At 41.7% G+C, this 19294-nt stretch overlaps 6 protein-coding genes across 6 annotated transcripts; 3 read left to right on the top strand and 3 right to left on the bottom strand.

Moving 5' to 3' along the window:
• Window positions 1-214: 214 nt before the first annotated feature.
• Window positions 215-1589, bottom strand: LOC129583457 (histamine H2 receptor-like). The gene has a single exon (XM_055475253.1). The coding sequence runs from the start codon at window positions 1433-1435 to the stop codon at window positions 215-217; it is 1221 nt and encodes a 406-aa protein (XP_055331228.1). The 5' UTR covers window positions 1436-1589.
• A 660-nt stretch (window positions 1590-2249) lies between these two features.
• On the bottom strand, window positions 2250-6937 carry LOC129583381 (uncharacterized). The gene is made up of 2 exons (XM_055475159.1): window positions 6574-6937; window positions 2250-3233 (listed from the first exon to the last, which is right to left on the bottom strand). The coding sequence occupies exon 2, from the start codon at window positions 3210-3212 to the stop codon at window positions 2394-2396; it is 819 nt and encodes a 272-aa protein (XP_055331134.1). The 5' UTR covers window positions 3213-3233; window positions 6574-6937; the 3' UTR covers window positions 2250-2393.
• Window positions 6938-8098: 1161 nt separating this feature from the next.
• Window positions 8099-10427, top strand: LOC129583372 (uncharacterized). Its single transcript, XM_055475149.1, has 7 exons — window positions 8099-8234; window positions 8360-8445; window positions 8565-8808; window positions 8881-9207; window positions 9265-9401; window positions 9476-9740; window positions 9841-10427. The coding sequence occupies exons 1-7, from the start codon at window positions 8198-8200 to the stop codon at window positions 10185-10187; spliced, it is 1443 nt and encodes a 480-aa protein (XP_055331124.1). The 5' UTR covers window positions 8099-8197; the 3' UTR covers window positions 10188-10427.
• Window positions 10428-10884: 457 nt separating this feature from the next.
• LOC129583374 (proton-coupled folate transporter-like) lies at window positions 10885-13461 on the top strand. The gene is made up of 6 exons (XM_055475151.1): window positions 10885-11535; window positions 11597-11759; window positions 11948-11988; window positions 12070-12580; window positions 12745-12843; window positions 12909-13461. The coding sequence occupies exons 1-6, from the start codon at window positions 11422-11424 to the stop codon at window positions 13388-13390; spliced, it is 1410 nt and encodes a 469-aa protein (XP_055331126.1). The 5' UTR covers window positions 10885-11421; the 3' UTR covers window positions 13391-13461.
• Window positions 13462-13741: 280 nt separating this feature from the next.
• LOC129583306 (uncharacterized) lies at window positions 13742-16576 on the bottom strand. Its single transcript, XM_055475071.1, has 2 exons — window positions 16402-16576; window positions 13742-16272 (listed from the first exon to the last, which is right to left on the bottom strand). The coding sequence occupies exons 1-2, from the start codon at window positions 16556-16558 to the stop codon at window positions 14042-14044; spliced, it is 2388 nt and encodes a 795-aa protein (XP_055331046.1). The 5' UTR covers window positions 16559-16576; the 3' UTR covers window positions 13742-14041.
• A 1142-nt stretch (window positions 16577-17718) lies between these two features.
• Window positions 17719-18653, top strand: LOC129583456 (uncharacterized). The gene is made up of 3 exons (XM_055475252.1): window positions 17719-17876; window positions 17950-18211; window positions 18274-18653. Exons 1-3 carry the CDS (start codon window positions 17733-17735, stop codon window positions 18651-18653), a joined length of 786 nt encoding a protein of 261 aa, XP_055331227.1. The 5' UTR covers window positions 17719-17732.
• Window positions 18654-19294: the final 641 nt, after the last annotated feature.

The following is a 19294-nucleotide window of genomic DNA, read 5'->3' as shown; positions in this document are numbered from 1 at the left end:
AAACATTATGTCGGTTACGAAACAAAAAGTGATATCAACGTAGCCAGTATTATCATTTTTTTGTACTGGCTTGAATGGCATTCCTGCAAATAATTGCATTGTAATAATTGTCGCATTGAGTATCACCAGCACCTGCTCTCACATTACGTTATACGTAATTATCCACTGGAACACATAAATTTATTCTCTTCTCACGAATTTTCTGCATTTATTTTTATGTCGCGTTTGTTATCGCTTGCGCGTAATGATTCCACTTTGAATTATGTTCTTCAAATTTTACATCTTTATGATCAGCGTGTTCGCAAAACCTGCACCCAAAGAACGTTGCACGAAATCCGGTGCGAAAATTTTTACAAAACATGAACAACAGCAGCGGATTGACGAGAGAATTCAGGTATCCCAGCAAATTTATGTAAGAGCGAAATGTGCGGTACGGCAGGTTTGAGTAACTTGTTGAAGCTAGTTGGCCAGCCTCCAGGGCCTCATCCAGGAGGCCGCTGTCCATGGTCGAATATCCAAACGCCGACATTAGCCGATTAACTGCATGTGGTCCCCATGGGATAAGGAAGGCAATCAGTATGATAAGAAATAGTCGAATACTGCGATATTCCTTGGTTCGAAAAAACTTCAGTCTAGTGACCTTTTTATGACCTGATCCAGCGGACGTTGTGTGGCTTAGCCGGTTGGATAAATCCGACTGTAGACGCTCTCGCAAATGGTTAGACTTTTTTAATCGGGAGAACGCAATGAAAATAATTCGACCGTACGCCAACACCATAATCCCCATTGGAAGGAAATACTGCAGTACAGCCTCAACGACGAACGATGCCGTCGTAAAACAACTGACACAATTGCACGGTTGCTGGCTGTACGCAGCACAAGTGTCCTTTGGATTCGCATCCAGAGTGACCTCGTCGTATGGATACAACGCTGCAAAATACGGAAGCGAAATGCGAATATAACTCGTAGTACTAGGATACACCCAGCAAATAATTATGGTCACCGGCAGCCATTTTTGCAGACACAGTCTGTAGAATCTACTAGTGTTGTGCAATAATCGGCAATATCGTTCAATAGCGATGACCATCATGTGGATGACACTAACGGCAATTAGATGTTCTTTGGAGGCATAATAGAAGAGGCAGCTTAAATGGGAAAAGGGCCAACATTCGGAGACTAACCATAAGATCATCTGAGTGGGAATGACGTACAAACCCACACCGGCATCGGCGATCGCATTGGATACCAACAACAAATTAACGTTGGACCGCAGCTTTTTGTAAGGAACAATGGAAAATGTAAGTAGCAGGTTCACTGTTACCGTTAGAAGTCCAAATAGACAAACTGCCGCCACCGCAAGAATTCGTTCTTCTGTGATCTCAGAACGAGACAGACAGTCACATCGTCCTGAAGGCAAAGTGATATTCGGGATCATTTATGGGACGGTTACAATTAGCCAGTACACGATATAACGCGTAATGATAAAATGGGTACTTCAGTAGTAATAAATGGAATAGCGACCTTGAACGTACTTTATTATTAAGCTGACTGGCTGTCACATACTATACTTCGCTAAAAGAAGGATTAAAAGGAGAACTGCGTATGGCGTGATTACGGTTATATTAAAATGAAGATACTTTTTCGCGCTTTGAAGGAAATAAGAAAACGGCCAATTTATCAACAGTAGCGGCACCTTTTATTTCCGATATGGGTTGTTTATGTCGCAATTACGAAATTTGTGAAAGAACGTAAGATCCTGTTATTGGAGAATTTGCTATCAGCGATTCAGCATAGAGTTGACTACACACTGATAGGCGGTGTTACTTTCTTACTGCCTCTGTTGCTGTAAAATAATGATATTGCAAGTTCAAACAAATAATATTGAAACTTGGCCATGGATTTACGAATTACGGTATTTACTGATTTTGCGCGCGCGTCATCGTAGCAGGCTTACACTTCCTTTTTAGCACATAATTACCATTGGTCTGGCAAGCTACTCCGCTTTTAATCAAATTTTTTATCCATGTTCAACATGTCAGACGATGCAGCTTTTCTTTGACACTGTGCTTAATTTTGTACAATGGCAAGTGCAGTTTGTGGCGATATTACAAATAATATTTCTACAAATATTACTTTTGCTCTATGCTGATAATAAATCGTATGACAATAGCAAATTAAAGTTATTAAGTGGTTTAATATGCAAATACGAGTACTTCTACAAAAGAGGAATTATTGCATGTACGTAGGTACTTGTGCATAAGCATAAATGAACATTTGTAATACTGGTATTTGTTTTTCTGGATCGTATTCACACTCGTCTCGTAGTTTAATTCAAAATAATAGAACACTATACATGCTTTCAATTGGTTTCCCAACACATCCACTGCACTGCTTCAAAAACTATTTGTGCGCCGCAACAATGGCAGCGTTTGCTTGTAGTTGATAGTTTTTGTACGCTTGGGAAAGTTGCTAACAACGGGTAGCGCATTAAACGTCCGCTGTTCCGAACGGGGCCAGCGCGCGTCAGCATGTTCATTTTCCACTATTAATCGATCTTTAACAGGCCCAGTAGTATTACCATCACGTTCCGGCTGCCAGCAGCTGTGTTGCGGCTGCTGCTGCGGTGCCGCACTGTGGATCACGACATCCGCCGCCGTACTGGCACTGCACGGCGGACTCTTGGGTAAATCCTGATCTGAGCAAACGGGATTATAAGCCAGGGAAGTCTCATGAAATCCTATCACTTTCAGCCACTCGATTCCTTCAAGTTGTTCCTGGGAATTACGCAAACTGACATGCAGACGCCGGCGTTTGCGAAAGAATCCATAACGATTATACACGGCAATACCACAAATGAACAACATCAGGCCGCCCAACGCCACCGCCACCCGTACGCCGGTTAGCGGGTCGTATGATTTCTGATAGTAATCTTCGGCATCCTTGTACTCGGGTTTGTAGAAGGGCCGGAAGAGGAGACGCCGGCCCAGTACACTATACGTCCAGTGGATGGTCGATGTGTCATCGGTGCCGGTTAACGGTAGTGTCGTGTTCGTGTCGATCAGGGAGACGGGCGTTGCCGGTACGGTGGTGGTGGCGGTGGTGTTATACGCGGCGGCGTCCACAGCATCAGGCAGCGGCGATGCCGGGACGAGCGAGAGTGATTTGTTATTGGATGTTAATCCATCTGAATTCGATGGCAAATCATCTTCCATAATCCAATTTCACCCGGAGATCTACAACGAAGTCACATTGTCGGCGGGTTAAGACTGCGGGGCAAACAGATCGCTAACTGAAGCGAAATACAATTGAATTATTCATGCTCCCAACCACGGGGATTACATAACTTATGAAGTCAGGAACATAAAAACATTGCCGGTATATATAAAGACTGTTTGATCATTCAAACGTCATCCTCGCGGTAAACGTTTGCGCGCCAGGGAACCATCGATTATATACTTATTTCTAGCGGTTTGGAAAATTAATTCTCCAAGACTTTATAAAAACGCTGCTGGTCAGAAATAACTTATGAAAAACAGCGTTCATTAATTTACAGCTACCTACACGTCAAAACAAAGAAAATAGTCGCTTTCTTTACTTGTGAAAAAAATCATGAACAAATTCGTTTACGTGTTTTAAAGAGGATACAGTTGTATGTTGAAAAATTAGTGTTATTTACAGTCTGCAGCGGATTAGATTTGTTAAAAGAGCCAGCAAGGGCAGAAACGTCGAATGAGAAAATTGGATTGGCTTAAGCCGTGCTTATTGTTCCCAAAAACGCCTATGCTTTTCCACGTAAGCACACTGGTTGAAAACAGTCACGCATGGAATTATTTCCAGCCTCATCCCGTTAAATACATCCATCAAAAAGTGCATCGACCGGTGGAATTAATCTCGTATGTACAGCACGGCCGGCGCATGCCACAGCATCCAAATTAGTAGCGCACGCAGCTTAGGTAAATCCCAGGTTCCGGGAGTTATTCTCACGTCAGTTGCGTGTGAGAAGAGCATCGCGCGGCTTAAATAATCGGGGAATGGGTTGTGATGGGCTGTCAGAGGAAATAACTTCGCAGCAGTGGGGCATTCGGGGGCGGTAGCGCTGTACTAGCTATTCAGGGTTAGATGGATTAACCACCGCTAATCGTCCCATTCATCATAGTTATTTAAAAATAATCAACACTGTCCATAAGAATAATACCCGTGGCTCGCCAACACCGATACTGTGAATCTTTCATGCATGACGTGATTTGCCTCGTCTGAGCAGTCACAATACAAACTGTGACACAATAGCTGCTTCCGGTAGTTTCTTTTTCTGCCAAAACGGATTGGTTTTACACTAGTCTCGCATAAAAGAAATAAATCTTCTGTAAAGTATTGATTACTGCGATATGACGATTAATACAAATTTCATGATAAATGTGATGCAATTTTGTAAAACAGGTTACCATTGTGCAAGCACATGATATGACGGAAGGACTGGATACAACTATACAAAAGCGCCGTTGTAAAAATGGTAAAACTTTAATAGGCTTTCGTTTTGAAAAGTTCCTTATATACATGCAGTAAGTACATCGATATTTTCTCTTCAATTTTTAGGTAGATTTAACTCTAACACGAAATTTCAAAAACGTTGATTTTGTCCACGTTGATTTTCAACAAAAACGTTGATATTTATTGTAGTTGAGATGCCAGATCGAAGATACGCCGCTCAAAGATCATGTGACAAGCGTAAGCTTGAGCCATATTTATGCATCAAATATTGACCTTTATCAAACCGACGAACCCGATACTTAGAAACTGCTGCTGTAGACTTCGTCAAATTTTTTAGTATAGTCAGTATACAAATACATGTTACTTGGAGGTGATCGATTTCGTGTCTTTGCAGTGTTTCATCCTCAGTGGTTCGAGTTACTAGAAAAGCGTATAATGTTTTGCAGACTCCATATTATGTTTACTCATGGTTTGACACTTTGGCGATACTTTGGAAAATCCACTGGCAGCTTATTTCCGCTCATTAATTATGGTCTGTAAACATAAGCTTGCGTAAATGAGTTGTGAGCAGGGGAACAATCTAAAACCAACTAATTTGACCACATGCAGCAAAGCATGATAATAATGCAAAGAGGGCGCGCTGCATGGTACCTGTAAACACAACCTGCTTTACTGCTCTGGCGTGAGAGAAAACATTCCTTATTGTAAAACTTTAATAAAATGCGCATTTAATGCGCACCTCCCAAAGGTGTTTTTTCACATATTATTCGACAATATAGGCTGGAATTGTGTCGGCATACAATTAATTTTCTCGAGCTACCCGTGTTCCTACGTTTGCGTATCATCTCAACACAGCACCTATGATACACAATGGTTATTTACGAGCCTTTGCTCTTCGTGTATTTGTATCTGCGTCGATTTTCACAGCATCACGTTAGTAAATACATATATATTGCTTTATGACTTGACACTGAATTTCCGGTTATCCTTCATCGCCCGCAATAACTGGTTTGGCGTTATTAACTTGTCAAAAACAGTAGTGAAGTGGGTCGCCGCCATCTCGACAGTGGGACAAATAAACAAATGACTACGAGAAGAGCCACATTAATTTTAGTATCCTTTTGATAGCTCAACTAACGCACGCTGCAGTTCTCTTATTTCCTGGATAATATAACAAATCAAAAGCGAAAAAAATCGATAGTTTGTTTTTAGTGCTACTTAGCACGTTGACGCGTAACACACTACACTGGCCATATTCCACAAAACCACGGCTGTTCGGCATCACCCCGGCAAACGCGATTCTTGATTACAGTATATTATTAACACGATTGCGCTAGTGGTCGCAAAATTGTGTATTTCTCACGTCTACCCATTAATGTTTAATCAATTCTACTTGCTGTCCCATACATATTTTTCATCGGAAGAGATGCAGAAATCATTTCCTTCCGGCGAAAAATGTTAGCTTTTTACCTGAGCAGGACGGGTCGGGGAAAATTCGACTAACAATGCGAAAATTACAAAGCATGTTAGCAGTGCTTTATACTGTTGTATCTTTAAGAAATATGCAAACAGATATGTGCATTGCCATCACTTCAAATGTTTTGCACAATTTCCCAGCATAAACACTGATTGGTCATTTAATAGCATTCGTTAGTCATTACTAATTGATACTAGCTAGGTTTCACAGGTATGCATTATTGTAAATATGTGCTTAAACATATTTACAACGGCATACAGATACAGTGATCATAACATACCCCTACCCAGTAGTCGAAAGATATGCGGCAGTTGAAAATACCGCTGTCGTGATATTGTTCAGCCTGATAATACCATCAAGTGGTTGGCGAATGTAATTTTTTATCTGCCACATAGCTTAATAATACGGGTTTTAATTTAACATTATGAGCGCATTCAAGCAAAATCCTTGGCAAAGGTAAATCTACTTTATACAAATTTTGTAAAACATCCGCATTAAATTAAGCAAGTAGAAAAACCGCTGTATAATAACGTCTGACCATCTATATCTGTACGGTGAATTATGCCATTTGAAACTTTACTGCCAAATTTAAAAATTCTCCCACTTACCGGTAAAATCACATTATGTTTCCAGATAAAATAACACAGTTAATTATTAAAACAATGAGAAGCAAGACTGTCCGCGCAGGACTACATCGTCTAAACTTTCGCGTACCGAGCACGCTCAACACACAATTAATCCGGAAAAATTTGTTAACTTAATCCAGATAGTTTCTCTCTGTCCAGCGCGACGATTACACAGCTGTTGTCGGGGCAGAATAATATGAGGCCGCGCAATTATGTAAGGCCGCTAATAAAAAGAATCTACAGCCTTATGCTCAGGCGCACAGTGGCAGCATGCAGACCGGCAAACAATTACAACATTTGCCTTAAGGTTGCCAGTGACTGGGTTCTGCTCCCCGGATGGCGCCGTCTCCCCATCACAGGAAACCGTACAAATTAATGGGGAGAAAACTTCCAGTAGTCCGTTAACAGACACACATGTACAGCACACATACACAGGAGATTGAAAGCCGCAAACAGGGAGGAGCCAATAAAGTACGGTGTGAGCTGCCAGTGAACCGGAATCGGATTAGACACGCACTGTTGTACTTGGCCGGTGTGTCGCTGAGCTGCAGCTAATGGATCACGAAATCATAACACTGAACTATTCAAGTTTACGATCATTAAAAAAACGCTTCCCCGATTCGTCCCTCGTACCGCGGGACACAGGGTGTCTGTACATATCCCTCGCGTTAAAAATTTAATTCTCGTGGTAAATAAACGGGGGCATGGGTTAAAGAGTGCTCTGCTTCCCTTTGCGCCATCCAGTGGAGCTTTATTCCCGTGTTATCAATATGGCAGTACCACAAGTGCTACGTAGTATGCTCAGTGTCGAGACAAAAGGCGCGAACGATCTCGATTATGGAAGTCCAATTTCAGATGCCCAGAAAACGCCGGTAGGCAGTTGCACAAGTGTGCGCTTATTCCACTGCAGTGCAGTGGATGTAGTTCGTATCCCGCCGCAAGTCATGCGGCGGGATACGAACCGCATCCGAGTTTGTTATAGAATATAAACGTGTGTTGATGGGCGTAGTAGTATGACGTTTATTGTAAGTGCCTAACTGCTTAATTTACTTTTTACCCACAATAATTATTAGCAATTTAAATTGCAGATCTCTGGTAGTTTCTTCGATATTGATAATTTGTAAACGGTTATCAACAAATACTCCCACGAATGCTGTAGTAGTCCATACAAATGCCTTGTACGTACATTAAAGCAATCAAGTGCGTAAAATCAAACCAGCACCAGTATTACCGTATTTATAGCCGTTTTAGCAGACGGTGATTTATGAGTAACATATGACATTTTTAAGCCTAATATGTCACATGTTTGCTGCATAATTTTACAATTACCTGGTCTGCTTCTTGTATTGCGACCTCTGACTGGTCAGTTTCTTTTTGTTTACTGAATTCAACAACGTTCGCCACTTTACTAATGTGATAACGAAAATAAATCTTCGGTTATAACTGTGACTTCTGCGCTTTTGACAGATTGTGTTGCAGCCGGTGCCCGAAGCACCGCGCATTTATGGCAGGGGTTAACCAAAACCGAGAAAGCAAGGAAACCATGATTTCGCAAGCTTTTAGACCAGCGAAATACGTTTTTCGAAACCATCAGCTTGCGTAAAAAATGACAGTCGTTTTACTAATCACTATTATAATTGCAGGTCAGTTTGTCGATTTTTCACAATTTTCTTAAAAATTATTTATTGCTACTTAAAAGTCACACCTGTAGGTGGTTTACTTACGGTTATGATATAAACTGCACACGTTTTTTCTAAATTGATTTTAGTGCATGCCGTGGTGACCACTGGACAATCATGTTCCCGTCGATATCCGGCTTTGATCAACCCCCCTGGAGGCGACGCCGCGGCACAGGTTGGTACATATTTGATTTTTAGTACTACGCTATATTTAAGTTTGATTTTTGTAATTATTCTGTTGCAAAGGATTTCCGTCTTCTAATATTCCTCATAGTACGAGTATTTTCGTAACAGGCTGCCGGAACCTGGTTCAGCTACCGGCAGAACGGTGATGTTACGCAGAACCAAAATATTGTCATCACTAGCTTCGGTCCAACCACCGAACCCTTCACCAACTCATCCGGCATCGGCACATACATGCAGCTGACATGGGCGACGCCAAGTACCGGCCAATGTGTAAACGAATACTGGACTGGGATTTACGCCAATAACGGCATGCAAGTTGGTTTCGACGCGGTGTCAACCGACACGATCAACCGTATGTATTGTACGACATCACAAATATATGGGGTGGCACCTACAATGAACTTTAACGTGATTTTTTTAACAGGATTAAAAGCGTATTCGGTTTTGTACCATGACTATCAGAAAATCATGATTGGCTACGGCTGTTATAAGCCGAAGCAGGATGGGACTTGTGACACTCCCATGATCTGGGCGCAGACCCGCACCCGACCGGACCAGATGTCGGCCAGTGATAAAGCCAATTTTGACAGTATCATTAATACAACATTTCAGCCATACTGCATTACCACCCAAGATCTGCCGCTGCAAACATATGACACCAGTAAACCAACATGTCCGCTTGTTAATCCACCAACATGTCTCAGCGGACTGATAAACGGAACCGCCCTAACCGTACCCAGCAACACTACAGGTACGGAAAATATTATGCGCTAATGTCATCACGCCTAATGCTACACTTTTGTCACAGCCGTTCAGACCACAACCGCCGGCACAACAACTTATGGTTCCGCGGCTTCCGCTGGTTCATCGAACTCCGGCGCAAATGCGTGTATATGGCCGCTTTATATACCACCAGCCAGTACGTTTTCGTACGATACGAACAAAGTAAGAAGCCGGTCGGTTTAGTTTACGATCACACCAGTCATCGCTTTTCATCTGGTTGTAATTAATTTTTCTAGATCGGTGGAATCGCATGGGTTTACCGGCAGTTGTTTCCTCTTCAAGCTGCATCGGTGCACCCACGATATTTCCGACATGTTTTGGGAAACTCCATATTGCCGTTAACCAACTTAACAGGAAATTTTGAATGGTTGGAATTTGTCCAGTACGACAATATCAACTCTACACAGTGCAGTCATGGCTCTTGGTCGGGTTTTGCGGCCACAAATGGACAGAGCGTCGGTCTGAGCTTTGCACCGGTTCCCGGCGGTGGAGAAATACAATGTAATGTAATAAAATATGATTTATTTAGTTTTATACGCATCCAAACTTCGCGCCTAGTCAGTTTCCGCCCGATTTATTTGCTTTCACATTCGTTTTTTAGTGCCATCCCGTGTGGTGACCCTTTACTACGACACAAAATACGAGGTGTATTATGCGTGCACAACTCCCAGTCTGAAGCCCGGATTATGTGACGACCCATTTGTAATTGTCGTGGGTCACAACGATCCCTCGCAATGGTCACAAAGCGAAAAAGACCATGTCGACAACGATATCGTTACTCCACTTTTCCGACCTTTCGGATGCTCTGCCAGCGACATTCCTGTGCAGGCTTTTCCCAGCAATAAAGCCCCGTGCGACTTTATAGGTGCTCCTTCATGCCTGAACCAGTATATCGCGGGATTCAATGACATAGCTCCTCCTACTGTAGTGGCAAATGGTTCTTATTAATAATAATTTTTTCCGTGTCTCATGGGAGTTGGGTTGTGTTTATTTACTGTGTTTTGCGACATTCACGTGGCCTCTTGAGGTTTCCATGATGACCTTCATGCAACACCCAAATGTACATTATGCAGTCCCACGGTACCACATACTCAAGAAATAATATTAATACCGTTGGTGACTTCTCACATTTTATATTTGAGAGTACTCAGTAACAATCGGCATTGCATAATTTTTGTAACAATCCTTCTTCCGATTATACATAAAGTTCATTCAAATGCATACGCTTGGGCAATATATAGATATTGTAGACATCATGGATATTTTGTCTGCTGTTTGCCACATAAACGATTCTTTGTAAACTGCGGAAAGTGTTTCGCGTCATGCATATAAACAAACGGTTTTCTTAAACTATATTAATTCTCACTTTTTATTTTCGACCTTCCGTGTAATGTATTGAATAATCTGAATCGAAGTTACGATATGTTATTGCCAAGTTTCAGTTGGATGATTCATGGTTCTACAGGTTAACACGCCCGTAAAATTGGTTTGACGTAAGATTGACTTGATTACTACAATACCGTGTCGAACGCGTATATACCTTAAAATATCGCACACGAGATCTGTAATTGCAAGTAAACATCAAGCACATGCATGTGCAGTCTTTTCGTTCCAGTTAACTGCTGCAGAGTATAGGTGTGGCATTTGAACGTGGCTGTAAACATTTTGAAGAACCGAGTCTTAATTACTGTATACTCGTATATGTACACGTGCAGTTTGGTCGTGTCGGCCGTAAGATTGCCAGCGGGAAAATATTAATTTTATGTGGCTATAAATATTCTTGCACATCCTTTACGATTGCACAATACGAACTTCTTACACTTTATGCGTAGCCGATTGCGCAATTTCCAGATTCTCTTTACAGACTGTAATCATGCTTCGCAGATTTGAATACATGTCGTAGACAGCAACGTAGAACCACTGCGAATCTGCGATCTTAAATTTATCGGAGCATCCATTCTTATCGCTTAAGTGTTCTCGTTAAAATGTCTCAAAGTTCCATGGTTTACCAATGTTTTAGCATTTCGCTAAAACATGCCTTGTACATGATTTATGCGGCATCTTTACTTGAACAAGACAGATAACACTCGATTTACCTTTCTGTACATTTTACCATATTAATTGGCCGAATTACAAAAACCAGATTTAGCTGCTCTTGTCGATTTCGTGATTGCGGCGCACAATGAATAAGCTTTCGCCTTATCGGCCTTCCGCCGTACTGTCACCGGCTGCTTTTTTATTTGGATTGCAGTTTGGAATAATTGGACCAGTGTTAACCGAGCTAATAAAACTGCGGGTAAGACTTCATTTGCAGTTATTCTTTTTTAATTGTTTCATGTTTCGTTGCCTAAATATAGGTCTGTGCCGAAGTGTACCAATTCCCGCATAATATATGCGTAAACCTGACGGATGGACTTCATCAGAAGAAGAATGATCTAGTGAGCTCCAGCACGGCTCATTACATCTTTCTGGAGAAAATCGGTGTCAGTCTACCGAGCCTGTTGTTTGCTGTGTTCACAGGTATCATTAATTAGAAAATATGTAACGAAAAAAATATTTGTATAAAACAGCACATTCTACATGTTAAACTTTAAAACTAGTATTATGTATATTTAGTATATATATGTATATACATTGTATATCATATAAGTGATCACATTACACTACTATGGTATTCATTATACATGTATAGGATACTGCATTTTCAGGATCATGGAGCGACCATTTCGGACACAAACGAGCGATACTTGTAAACATTTCCCCACGCTTCGTGGTTTTTCTTGTCGCTGTTATGGTTAGAATGTAATTATGTATATTTTTTGGTTACTAGATTCCAACGTTTGGAATGTTGCTGGGCGGTATCATTCTCACCGTATTAGCGTACGTCCCGACGCACCCTGCAGCGTTTCTGCTCTTCTCATTGGTCCAGACTTCTCTGGGCGGATTCGCCATGGCCGGTGCTGCGCTATACAGCTATTTAGGTGACCATTGTAATCCAACGGAGCTAGCTGCTAATATCGCCATCTTCGATGGGACAATGTTCCTATCGGGAAGCATTGCCGAATTATCATGTGGCGTCCTGTATCGTACATTTGGATTTCCGTTTCCCATCATTTTGTACACCATGTGTTTCGCACTGGCGATTTCATACATTGCACTGGCCGTGGGTAACCGGGCAAAGCAATCAGAAATACCAGCAAAAAATCGATTGGCACTGGTGTTTACAACACAGAATCTCAAAGCAAACAAGGATCTGCTGGTTAGAGATCGTATTGGGGGAACATCGAAGCACATTCTTCTGCTGATCATAAGCGCAGTGATCGGTCATATTTGCGTACAAGGTTAGAGGTCACGAAACGCTTAAATTATTGTCGCGATTATTTGTACAACAAAATGTTTATTGCGACAATTTAAACGAGCGCCCATTTCGTAATGGAACTGAACTGCGTTTTACCGAAGATTCAAGAAGATCACGTGTGTAAAGCCGTTAATGTTAATATTCCAGGCGCAGGTTCCATTCAGCAGCTATTTTTCGAAACAGCTCCATTGAACTGGAAAATGGAAAACTTCGCAATGTTGCTGGCTATGAGCGATATAATTGGCGGTAACAGTTTCAAATCAGTCCCAACTTTTATTTGTGTCACCTTTCTTTAACCATGCCTATTCTAGGTATTTTCATGATGATTGGTGTGCCATTTCTTATACGGATGCTGCAGTTAAATGATTTCACTGTTGGCACCACCGGAATTTTATCTACAATTCTTTCCTTCATCATCCTTTCGATGACGACAAAAACGTGGATGGCATTCATATTTGTCATTATTGGAGCACCATGCAGAATGCAGTTCACGGCCATCCGATCACTGCTGTCAAATTTGGTTGACGCTGGTGAACGCGGAAAGATGATGTCCATCATTGCGGCGTACGAGGCAGTCATGCCGCTGTTTGGTTCGTTTGTTTTTGCAACGGTATTTTCTGTAACAGTTTTTTGGTGGTCAGGATTTTCGTTTGCTTTTGGTGCGGTAGTGATGGTAGTTCCACTTGTAATATTTCGTTACATTGCTGCTGATCGGCGGGAGCCGATGTACAATAATACCGCCGAGTTTGCTCTTCTTGAAGGTGTACAAGACGAGATTTCGCCTCATGTATAAAGCGTTGTACAACTGTACTCAAATGAATATTTCGATGTTCATGAAACACACAAATGGCAATAAATTGTCGTATTCGCAGTACCTATTCACAGTACCTTCTCAGTACGTATCTATTTAGTTTGCTCAGAATGTTATCCGTCACTTATCCCTATGAATTCATTCTTGCCCTTTAACATATGTTATGCTCCTAGTTTATCTTGCTCATAGCTAGAGTGTATTGTGCTTCTCCTCGTATTGTATAAAGCGCATAAAAATTTATTAAAAAGGTCACAAATACAAACCCCGGTTCGATTTCATAAAAAGGCATTCATGGATTAGATGTGCCGAGCACCATCAAAATACGGAGCCAGGACGGATGCGTTTTAATTGTAACAATTTCGTTGTAATTTTACGTAGTCTACGTACTCCAGACGTACCAATTAACGTCAAACATTGCGCGATAACTCTACTTAAACATACTGTCGCCGTCACGTCTCGGGTCTGCACAACACACGTCAAAAAAGTGCTACCTGGCGAACCGGGAACTAGTACTACCAAATTCCATCTGAAAATGTTAAATCAGGCGGTTCATAAAAATTTCCACTCGAATTTTTAAACCTAGCTACGTGAGCGACTTAAAACGAAAACAAGCCATTCAAACTAGAGCAGTTGTTAACACGCACGGATAAAAAACATTACGGTCCGATATGGTGGCATGTTGTTGTGTGATGAGCCACCGCCGGTACGTGCCGTATTGCGGTTCGTGTCAACCTTATCTGTGCTCTCAGATAAGTATAACGAGCGTGCAGAATACCTTGCAAAACCATATTTGCCACTCATATCCATAAATTCACCGCCGTAAGCGGCAGCATGACTGTGCTGGGGCATCTCTGCAACAGTTAAAGTATGACTCTCCTCTCCACCTGTGGAATCGACTGAGTGCCGATAATTCCGTCCTAACAGGAAGCGTCCTCCAAGGTCCGGCAGGATGGTGCTGCCTAAAACATTGTACAATTTGGGATAACTATTGGTAGAAAAGTAGGCTCCGTTGCATTCCAGCCAACAGGAATTCATCCCGCCCACAGACGTAAATGCAACAATGGATCCAATCGGTACTTTGGTCGAGTCGCTTCCAGCGCTCACTGCAATCAGGTTGTCACTTCTTTCCGTGAGGCTCTGCAGTTGTGCAGTGATTGGAAGAAATCGGCCTACCATCGCAGCGAGATCTAAACTATTGGCCTCACAGGTCTGGTTGACTAACGTAATTTTATTTTCCATTAAAGCAGCACTTTTCTTTAACTCCCTTATTGCACTGGCTTGGGGAGTTGCTTTCTCGGCGAGGTCATCCAAATTCCGGGCCAGTGACGAAACATTCCTCTGTAATGATGCGTACATATTAGCAAGGTCAGTTGTATTGCTGAGTAATCCTTCGTTTCTCGTTTCCATCTGGTTTATTCTTTGAGCAATTTCGTCCAGACTGTCATTTCGGATGTAAAATAGTGGTTTGAGTTCTTCTGATGCAGACTGCAATCCGCTATCATTTTCCTTGAGATGGAATGCCTGGGTGATATTGGCTTCCAGTTGTGTCACCCGCTGCATGGTCTCTTCTAGCAAGCTCAAAACATGTGCAACTGCCTTGCTTTTGTTGACAGCTAATTGCAGTTTGGCTTCAAAATAATTTTGGAAGGCTTGTAATCGTCTTTCAAAAGTTTCGTTCAACTGACGCTCGACGGACGTGATGTCACCATGGGAGTGGTTTTGAATTTCTTTATCACTGCGGACGTTTACAGCGCTCATTGGATTGACGTGGGTCATAGAATGTGCGTAAGACGAATAATCAGCAATGCTCTTCGTTACAAGCGGACTGAAACTGCCTAAACCCGGCTGTCCACGAAGTTTAGCGAGATCAATACAATACAGTTTCATTGGTCTGATAACAATTCGCTTCCCGTCCAGTTTCACCGGTCCCACTCCTCTTTTCAGTTCGTCAAGCGCTTCGGCCACTGCCTCCGTGAGGTTGTCTCGTGATACCTCCCGTTGCAACCAGTTCATTCCGTCACTAAATAACGCCTCCAAATGACGTGTTTTGACATCCGGCCGCTTATTTTCATCATGCCAAAAGGTCACATGCCAATCAGCTTCTGTAAAATGAACCGTTGATGTCACATTATGCCGCATCTTTCCGGAAACCTGACGTATCATACTGTCCATCTGACCAGTGTCCATGAATTCATCGCTTTCCAAGGAGGATTCGATACTTTTCATTACGGTCTCTCGAACGAGATCGTCGAGATCAGCCTTCTGTAAGAAAGCGTAACTGGCATCCGGAAAACGCTCACTGATGGCCGAAAAGGTCACGGAAGCATGCACGTGGTCGGCTTCGATAGTGATAAATAATTTCGATGTGTTCGGTTTTTGATAAGAGAAGGCTAGTTGCAAGTTTGATGCAAAATGTTCACTATCGGTTTTCATTGATTCCGCCAGCTGGTTGCATTCAGTGAGCGATACACACTGAATGCGGAATAAAATTGTGTCAGGATATTTGTCAACACTTTTCCCCAAGTCTTTTATGTAGGCTGGTCGAAGGTTACTATCGAAGCCCTCAATGCGCATCCATCGAAAAGGAATCGGTAGCAAATGTGGATGCTTGGTTCCAGTTCGTTGAGCAATAAATTGACTGATATTATGAAGGTAATCCTCATCGGAAAGACCAATCCTGATAGTGATGGATGGATTCGGGGATTCTTTAACGGAAGATATGTTTGGAAAAAGCATACAAGTCGGAGTGTAATAGAATGTTGGATCGGTAGAGTTCGCTGTCACCGTTTGAAAAACTTTGATGTAATGCCCCATATAGCGCATGGTGAAAACTGGGGCGGAATTAACATCCGGTGATCCTATAGCTAGACAGACAAAAATACAACATCCCTGTACCAATATTCAGAAAAAACCAATGCTACTTGGAATTTTTGCGCACTCGAATTAAAAGTAAGCACTCATACTTAAAATAACAATAATTATTGTGGATTTACCTGCCACTCTCAGCAGTGCTCCCAGGGCGATCAGAAAAACGCACACTTTTTTCATTCTGAAAATTAAGTAGTCCAGTGAGTCCGCATAGCATTTAAACATACAGCGAGAAACGAAATGCACTTGGTAAGTTATCCATGCTAACAACGTTTTCCGCATCTGCAGGAATTCGCCATACGCATTTTCTCTGATTTGTGGCAGTTGAGATGGTTATCTGTCATAACTTAACACTAACAAGTAAGAACTCGGTCAGTCCAAAATTCGTCATTTCCTTGTTATTGGATGCTATTCTTCTTGCTACCCAGACAACGTTTACCATATCAGAGGATCAAATTCATGCGTCATGACTCACGTATTATGTATTTTTGTTGTTTAGAATGATTGGAAATATGATCAAATATGAGATATTTCAAATATCTAAACGCCAGCAGAAACCAAGATTGACCAAATCACATCTATTTTCACATCGTTTCTCACTGTAAATTGCGAATGGAGCATTTATTAATAAATAATAACCACATAAATTTTAATGCAGATTTTTGAAGTTATACCTAGATTTAAAAAGGGTGTCTAGCTTGTTAAAAGGCATGAACTTCGGATGCCAGGTTCCTTCTAATAGCGTATACAGTTCAATATATAGATATTGTTACACGGCTTTCAGCATTTCTATAAGGCTTTCGCTAATTAACGTTGATGTCATGACCTTTGCAGTTGAGAAAGTTGTTAGCTTTCCAGCTGGATATAACTCTATTTCTACTATCCACCAGATGACGGCACCTATCGTAAAACAACATTACTTAAGACGCACATGTGTATGTATAAAAAAATTTTAAAACAGAATGGGCGGGAGATGGACGCAACTTGCTAAAAACTCGAACATATTATATATCTCTCTTATAATGACGAGATAAATTTACTCCGATTAATTAAAGGCTAACTGCCAACCACAACCCGCTAACACCTATTCTAGAGTACAAAGCTAACGAACAACGCGATGGTGACACTGCATAATAATCACCCAATCTTGTAAACACCGTTTACAAGCAGGAGTTATAAGGCTAATAGCTGTCGTTTTAGAATAATTTAACGGTTCCGTTGGTGAGAATGGCTACAATGAAAGTTTTGATTGATTGCGGCAATGATTCAAGACTAAGGTGTAAAGATGGATATCCTAATTACTGATTTATTGCGATACTTCTATGATCACCAAGTTTAAAGTCCAACCTATCATAAAATCAAGAACGAACGGAGCTATTCAATAAAAAGAGAAATTTTGCTTTCCGTTTTATCCAGTCTCGGCTCTTTCGTTTTTTTTCGCTTACGACGTATCAAGATGATGTGCCAGCTTTTTCTATCCTCTTCGCTCATCGCTGTCATGACAATTAGTCTTGTGGCAGCACAGCTTACTAGCAGTAATACCTACAAAACACAATGCAAGCAGAGTAAACCTAGCGGATATGCCTGGGATAGTCCAGCGGTAAGAATTCTAATTTGACGATCTTCGACATAAACTGCAGTTCCGTCTAGTTACTTCCTACTATTTTTTTAAGAGTTTAGGTATCTGGTATCAGTACATGTACGGACCAAAAAACATTCCCTTAGTCAACCTTACCAATCCGGTAGAAGAAAATCGCGGAATTGGATGGAGACGTGATTCGGATCAGATGGTGTATGTACAGTCTTTCCACGTCACTGCTCGCCAAGACACTCCACCGTACAACTGCTGGGCGGCTTATGGAACACAAAACACCAGTTGTAACGGATTCTGTATAGCATTCGGATATTTTGGTGGTTTGGGCACCGGCGAAGAAGGTCAACAAAATCATACAATTCAGCGGCAAATCAGTTAGTACTGAATAGCGATGACATTGCAGGATCCAATCGAAATTTCTACAAGCTGTACCTGGATCCGAATTTTGTGTACATTAGATCTTACTGTTTCACGGCTAACGACACCCTAACCGCGGAGACTTGCGACTTGCCGGGAATTTCTGTGTGGACAAGAAAGATGCCGAAGGATATCACACCGCTAGAGGACAAGATCATTCGAGATATTGTCGATGATCGGCTACAGTTTTACTGTCTGGGTGCGGCTGATATGCTCTACAACCCGTGGGTCTACGATCTGCCGCCGTGCGATTTTGTTGAGCGACCCCAGGCGGCGATGAATGATTTCCGATATGCACAGGAAAATCTGGTCAGCAAATGTAAGAGTGCCTCGTCCACCACGTGTTCACCGGCATCGTTCTATTAACGGTTGGCTTTCCAGCGGTACCGTTTAATTTATTAATTTTCTCAATTACAATGTAGATACAAGTTTTTAAAACTTTTACAATCAATTTATCCTGAGACTGTTTGCAGAATGCATTAACAGTTTTATTTTCGTGTGGATTACGACTTTGTAAATATACCGACAATCTCGAAAAAAATCATTATGTATGTAGCGATCCATAAAAGATATTGTGATTGCAAGACGGAAGTGAATAAAAATGTGAATAAAAACTTTACGTTACAGACACTATCAAATGTCATAAGTTTAATAAAAAACTCTCCTCTTTACAAGCCCGCTTGATTATAATAGCAGCTTGCTTTCACAATTTTTTGCTCATAAGTCGGTTCTCTAACCCAACATAGAAGGCATATTGAAAACACATATTGAGAAACCAGAAAACTCGGCGTACTGGAATTTCATACTGAAGAGACCGATATATAAAAGGTCAACCTTAGTCGCACCCCGTCCACTGGTCCTGGCTCTGAATAACTTGCTCCATAAAGCCAGGGCCTTCAACCTGTTTGTAGCCGCATCTGCCTGCTTTCTGCTTTCTTCTGGCGCGCGGTAACATTCTCCACCCGTCTCACTGCCATTTTGCTCCAGCAGTCACACTCAGTCTTACC

This window comes from Paramacrobiotus metropolitanus, unplaced genomic scaffold (assembly GCF_019649055.1).
Source record: "Paramacrobiotus metropolitanus isolate TYO unplaced genomic scaffold, Prichtersi_v1.0 Parri_scaffold0000010, whole genome shotgun sequence".
Taxonomy (NCBI): Eukaryota; Metazoa; Tardigrada; class Eutardigrada; order Parachela; family Macrobiotidae; genus Paramacrobiotus; species Paramacrobiotus metropolitanus.
This window is presented reverse-complemented; position numbering and strand designations above follow the sequence as displayed.

Bases quoted from the DNA above. Each gene is read 5' to 3' on its own strand.
- LOC129583457 (XM_055475253.1), bottom strand. From the start codon at position 1,435: ATGATCCCGAATATCACTTTGCCTTCAGGACGATGTGACTGTCTGTCT.
- LOC129583381 (XM_055475159.1), bottom strand. From the start codon at position 3,212: ATGGAAGATGATTTGCCATCGAATTCAGATGGATTAACATCCAATAAC.
- LOC129583372 (XM_055475149.1), top strand. From the start codon at position 8,198: ATGACAGTCGTTTTACTAATCACTATTATAATTGCAG. The intron at 8,235-8,359 runs GTCAGTTTGTCG...AATTGATTTTAG, and splicing joins AATCACTATTATAATTGCAG to TGCATGCCGTGGTGACCACT. The intron at 8,446-8,564 runs GTTGGTACATAT...TTTTCGTAACAG, and splicing joins GAGGCGACGCCGCGGCACAG to GCTGCCGGAACCTGGTTCAG.
- LOC129583374 (XM_055475151.1), top strand. From the start codon at position 11,422: ATGAATAAGCTTTCGCCTTATCGGCCTTCCGCCGTACTGTCACCGGCT. The intron at 12,581-12,744 runs GTTAGAGGTCAC...TTAATATTCCAG, and splicing joins CGGTCATATTTGCGTACAAG to GCGCAGGTTCCATTCAGCAG. The intron at 12,844-12,908 runs GTAACAGTTTCA...TGCCTATTCTAG, and splicing joins TATGAGCGATATAATTGGCG to GTATTTTCATGATGATTGGT.
- LOC129583306 (XM_055475071.1), bottom strand. From the start codon at position 16,558: ATGCGGAAAACGTTGTTAGCATGGATAACTTACCAAGTGCATTTCGTT. The intron at 16,273-16,401 runs GTAAATCCACAA...TTGTCTGTCTAG, and splicing joins AGCACTGCTGAGAGTGGCAG to CTATAGGATCACCGGATGTT.
- LOC129583456 (XM_055475252.1), top strand. From the start codon at position 17,733: ATGATGTGCCAGCTTTTTCTATCCTCTTCGCTCATCGCTGTCATGACA. The intron at 17,877-17,949 runs GTAAGAATTCTA...TATTTTTTTAAG, and splicing joins ATGCCTGGGATAGTCCAGCG to AGTTTAGGTATCTGGTATCA. The intron at 18,212-18,273 runs GTCAACAAAATC...ATGACATTGCAG, and splicing joins TTTGGGCACCGGCGAAGAAG to GATCCAATCGAAATTTCTAC.